The sequence below is a fragment of the Pyrgilauda ruficollis genome, unplaced genomic scaffold, assembly GCF_017590135.1.
Source record: "Pyrgilauda ruficollis isolate IOZ18807 unplaced genomic scaffold, ASM1759013v1 scaffold1429, whole genome shotgun sequence".
Lineage (NCBI taxonomy): Eukaryota > Metazoa > Chordata > Aves > Passeriformes > Passeridae > Pyrgilauda > Pyrgilauda ruficollis.
In genome coordinates, this window is record NW_024512866.1 from 454 (window position 1) to 5,609 (window position 5,156).

The 5,156-nt window shown below is 58.0% G+C and overlaps 2 protein-coding genes across 2 annotated transcripts; one reads left to right on the forward strand and one right to left on the reverse strand.

Annotated features, from left to right (window-relative positions):
• Positions 1-253: 253 nt before the first annotated feature.
• LOC121349684 (vasopressin V2 receptor-like) lies at positions 254-1,366 on the forward strand (the record flags this gene model as incomplete). Its single annotated transcript, XM_041460369.1, has 2 exons — positions 254-686; positions 1,205-1,366. Coding segments are annotated over 2 exons (594 nt in total), but the record flags the coding sequence as incomplete, so codon positions are not given.
• A 1,764-nt stretch (positions 1,367-3,130) lies between these two features.
• On the reverse strand, positions 3,131-4,864 carry LOC121349685 (protein FAM3A-like; the record flags this gene model as incomplete). Its single annotated transcript, XM_041460370.1, has 2 exons — positions 3,131-3,274; positions 4,694-4,864. Coding segments are annotated over 2 exons (264 nt in total), but the record flags the coding sequence as incomplete, so codon positions are not given.
• Positions 4,865-5,156: the final 292 nt, after the last annotated feature.

The window sequence follows — 5,156 nt, forward strand, 5'->3', positions numbered from 1 at the left end:
CAGGGGGACACGGGGACACTGGGAGTGGCAGGGGCTGGGGGTGGCACCGGAGGGGGCTTGGGGACAGCGGGGCCACCAGAAGTGGGGACACACAGGGTGGGACACGGGGACAGGGACGTGGGGACGCTGGGGACACTGGGAGTGGCACAGGGGGACACTCGGGGTGCTGGGGGTGGGGACACAGGGACACCGGGGACACCAGGGCTGGGACACAGGGAGCCAAGGGGTGCTGGGGGTGGGGACACGGGGACAGCAGCAGGGACGGGGCACGGGGACGCAGGGACACCTGGGATGGCACGTGGGAACCTGCTGGGACGCGCTGGCCACGGCGTGGGCGCTGGCGCTGCTCTTCGGGCTGCCCCAGGTCGGCATCTTCGGGCAGCGCGAGGTGGCCCCGGGCGAGAGCGACTGCTGGGCCACCTTCGCGCAGCCCTGGGGCGCCCGCGCCTATGTCACCTGGGTGGCGCTGGCCGTGCTGGTGGCACCCGCCGTGCTGCTGGGGGTGCTGCTGGTGGCCGTGGCCCGCGCGCTCCGGGGGTCCCCCGGGGGTCCCGGGGGGCTCGGGCGGGCCCGGGCCAAGAGCCACCGCATGGCCGTGGTGGTGCTGGGCGTGTTCGTGCTCTGCTGGAGCCCCTTCTTCTGCGCACAGCTCTGGGCCGTGTGGGACCCCCGAGCGCCCCGGGAAGGTGAGGGGACAGGGGACACGGGGACATGGGGACAGGGGGACATGGGGACAGGGACATAGGGACAGGGACATGGGGACAGGGACACGGGGACAGGGACATGGGGACAGGGACATGGGGACAGGGGGACAGGGACATGGGGACAGGGACACGGGGACAGGGACATGGGGACACGGGGACAGGGACACGGGGACAGGGACACGGGGACAGGGGGACATGGAGATGGGGGTTGGGGACAAGGAGAAGGTGACAGGGACACAATGATGGGGACATGGGGACAGGGCCAGGGAGGTGACAGCTCCATGGGGAGGTGACAGCGCCATGGGGGTGACAGGACCAGGAAGGTGACAGCGTCAGGGGGAGGTGACAGCGCCATGGGGAGGTGACAGCGCCATGGGGAGGTGACAGCTCCATGGTGACACCGCCCAGCCAAGCGTGACCCACGCCGCGCTCCGGCTGGGGCTGGCTGTCACCGCAGTCCCCGTGCCGGGGTGTCCCCAGCTGTCCCCCCGTGTCCCCAGGGCCCGCGTTCACCATCCTGATGCTCCTGGCCAGCCTGACCAGCTGCACCAACCCCTGGATCTCGGCCGCCTTCAGCGCCAGCCTGGCCCGGGCCATGGCGCGGCTGCTGTGCCCCTGCCGCCGCCGCGGGGACACCGGGGACACCGGGGGACATCACTGACACCGGGGGACATCAGTGACATCACTGACACCGGGGGACATCACTGACACCGGGGGACATCAGTGACATCACTGACACCGGGGGACATCACTGACACCGGGGGACATCAGTGACATCACTGACAGTGACACCGGGCCATGGCGCGGCTGCTGTGCCCCTGCCGCCACCGCGGGGACACCGGGGGACATCAGTGACATCACTGACAGTGACACCGGGCCATGGCGTGGCTGCTGTGCCCCTGCCACCACCGCCGCGGGGACACCGGGGACACAGCGTGACAGGGAGATCGAGTGTCACACCGTGGGGGTGACACTGTGGGGGTCACAGGAGTGTCACACAGGAGTGTCACCCGGGGGTCACTCGGGTCCCTCAGTGTCACCCAGGGGTCACCTGGGGGTCACTCAGTGTCACCCGGGGGTCACTCAGTGTCCCTCAGTGTCACCCAGGGGTCACCCGGGGGTCACTCAGTGTCACTCTGGGGCCACTCGAGGTCACCCGGTGTCACCGTGGGGTCACACACAGTGGGGGAGGGGTCGCACGAAGATTTGAGCTCGGGGGGGCGGGGCTTGTGTGAGTGGGCGGGGCACCCCAAAATTCCCAGATGAGGGGACAAAAGGGGGGCGCCAACCCCCCCTGCTCTGTGGAAACCAGTCACCAATAAAGCAGAATTTTACCCCAAATTTCCTTTTTTTTTTACCCCAAAATTCCCAGATTTTTACCCCAAAATTTCCAAATTTTTATCCCAAAATTTTCCAGATTTTTACTCAAAACTTCCAGATTTTCACCCCAAATTTTCTAAATTTCTACCCCAAAATTTCCAGACTTTCACCCCAAATTTTCTAAATTTCTACCCCAAAATCTCCAGATTTTCACCCCAAGTTTTCTAAATTTCTACCCCAACATTCCCAGATTTTTACCCCAACATTTCCAAATTTTCACCCCAAATTTTCCAGATTTTTACCCCAAAATTTCCAGACTTTTACCCAAAACGTCCAAACTTTTATCCTCAAATTTCCAGGGTTTCATCCCAAAGTTTCCAGATTTTTACCCCCAAATTTCCAAATTTTCACCCCAACATTTCCAGCCCCCCCTGGCACCTTTGGGGTCCCAGCCCCTCACTTTGGGGGGGTCCCAGCCCCCCCCCAGGGCACTTTTGGGGCACCGCCCCCGTTTTGGGGTCCCTCCCCCCCCAGGGCAGGACCCCGAACTCCGCCGGCTCCGGAACCACCCCGAGCTTTATTTGGGGACACTTTGGGGTCCCCCAGGATGTTTTGGGGTCCCCCCGGGTGTTTTCGGGGTCTCTGTGGGTTTTGGGGTCTCCCGAGATGTTTTTGGGGTCCCCCCAGGATGTTTTGGGGTCCCCCTGGGTGTTTTTTGGGTCCCTGTGGGTTTGGAGTCTCTGTGCCTTTTGGGGTCCCCCCCGGGAATTTTTGGGGCCCCTGTGTGGGTTTTGGGGTCCCTCCGGGTGTTTTTGGGGTCCCCCCAGGATGTTTTTTGGGTCCCTCTGGGTCTTTTTGGGGTCCCTGTGGGTTTGGGGTCTCTGTGCGTTTTGGGGTCCCCCCCGGGGAATGTTTGGGGCCCCTGTGTGGGTTTTGGGGTCCCCCAGGGTTTTTGGGGTCCCTCCAGGATGTTTTGGGGTCCCCCCGGGTATTTTTGGGGTCCCTGTGGGTTTGGGGGTCTCTGTGCGCTTTGGGGTGCCGGGTATTTTTTGGGGTCCCCTGGGCGGGGTTTTGGGGTCCCCCCAGGATGTTTTGGGGTCCCCCAGGGTTTTTGGGTCCCTCCAGGATGTTTTGGGGTCCCCTGGGTGTTTTTGGGGTCACCCCGGGGGTCTCCGGGGCACGCAGCCCCCCAGCTCCAGCGCCTCCGGCCACCCCTCGTATTTGTTGGAGCCGCGGCTGTTCCGGACGTGCTGGGGGGAATTGGGGGGATTTGGGGGGATTTGGGGGGGATTTGGGGGGGATTTGGGGAATTTTGGGGGATTTTTTGGGGGATTTTCTTGCAATTTTTGGGGTTTGGGATTTCGGGGAATTTTGGGATTTTTGGGAATTTTCAGGCTTTTGGGGATTTTTTTGGGACTTTTTTTATTTAGGGGTTTTTGGAAATTTTGGGGGGATTTTTTGCAATTTTGGAATTTTAGGAATTTTTGGGGGTTTTGGGATTTTTTTCGGGATTTGGGAATTTTCAGGGTTTTGGGGATTTTTGTACTTTGGGGTTTTTAGATATTTTGGGAATTTTGGGGATTTTTGGGGTTTTTTGGGATTTTTGGGGATATTTTTCTATTTTGGAAATTTTGGGGATTTTTGGCAGTTTTTGGGAAATTTGGGGATTCCTTGTGTTTTTTTGGGGTTTTTTAAGATTTTGGGATTTTTGACAAACTGTGGGATTTTGGAGAATTTTGGCAATTTTGGAGCTCTGGGGCCGCTCGAGGTCACCCGGTGTCGCCGGGGGGTCACACACAGTGGGGGAGGGGTCGCACGAAGATTTGAGCTCGGGGGGGCGGGGCTTGTGTGAGTGGGCGGGGCTTGCACGAGGGGACACCAGAGGGGACAAAAGGGGGGGGCCAACCCCCCCTGCTCTGTGGAAACCAGTCACCAATAAAGCAGAATTTTACCCCAAATTTCCTTTTTTTTTTTACCCCAAAATTCCCAGATTTTTACCCCACAATTTCCAAATTTTTATCCCAAAATTTTCCAGATTTTTACTCAAAACTTCCAGATTTTCACCCCAAATTTTCTAAATTTCTACCCCAAAATTTCCAGACTTTCACCCCAAATTTTCTAAATTTCTACCCCAAAATCTCCAGATTTTCACCCCAAGTTTTCTAAATTTCTACCCCAACATTCCCAGATTTTTACCCCAACATTTCCAAATTTTCACCCCAAATTTTCCAGATTTTTACCCCAAAATTTCCAGACTTTTACCCAAAACGTCCAAACTTTTATCCTCAAATTTCCAGGGTTTCATCCCAAAGTTTCCAGATTTTTACCCCCAAATTTCCAAATTTTCACCCCAACATTTCCAGCCCCCCCTGGCACCTTTGGGGTCCCAGCCCCTCACTTTGGGGGGGTCCCAGCCCCCCCCCAGGGCACTTTTGGGGCACCGCCCCCGTTTTGGGGTCCCTCCCCCCCCAGGGCAGGACCCCGAACTCCGCCGGCTCCGGAACCACCCCGAGCTTTATTTGGGGACACTTTGGGGTCCCCCAGGATGTTTTGGGGTCCCCCCGGGTGTTTTCGGGGTCTCTGTGGGTTTTGGGGTCTCCCGAGATTGAAAATCCCCTAAAAATGCCCCAAATTCCCCAAAATGCCCCAAATCTGCCCGAATTTCGCACCTGCTCGAAGGGGCTCCTGTCCTGCACCCCCTTGGCCCCCAGGAACACCCAGCTGTCCCTGAACCCCAAATCCTTGGCCACGGCGCTGCCCAGCTCCCCGAAAATGCGGCGGCTCTCCTCGGTCAGCCTGGGGGGACGGGGACCCCAAAAGTCACAGCGGGCACCCCAAAAACATATCAGAAACACCCCAAAAAAATCACAGCAGGCACCCCAAAAACACCCCAAAAATCACCCCAAAAATCACAAAGCACCCCAAAAAATCACAGCAGGAACCCCAAAAACATCCCAAAAAAATCACAGCGGGCACCCCAAAAACACCCCAAAAAAATCACACAAAGCACCCCAAAAAATCACAGCAGGCACCCCAAAAACACCCCAAATAAAAAGAAACCACACAAAGCACCCCAAAAAGATTCCAAAAAAATCACAGCAGGAGCCCCAAAAATCACAGTAGGCACCCCAA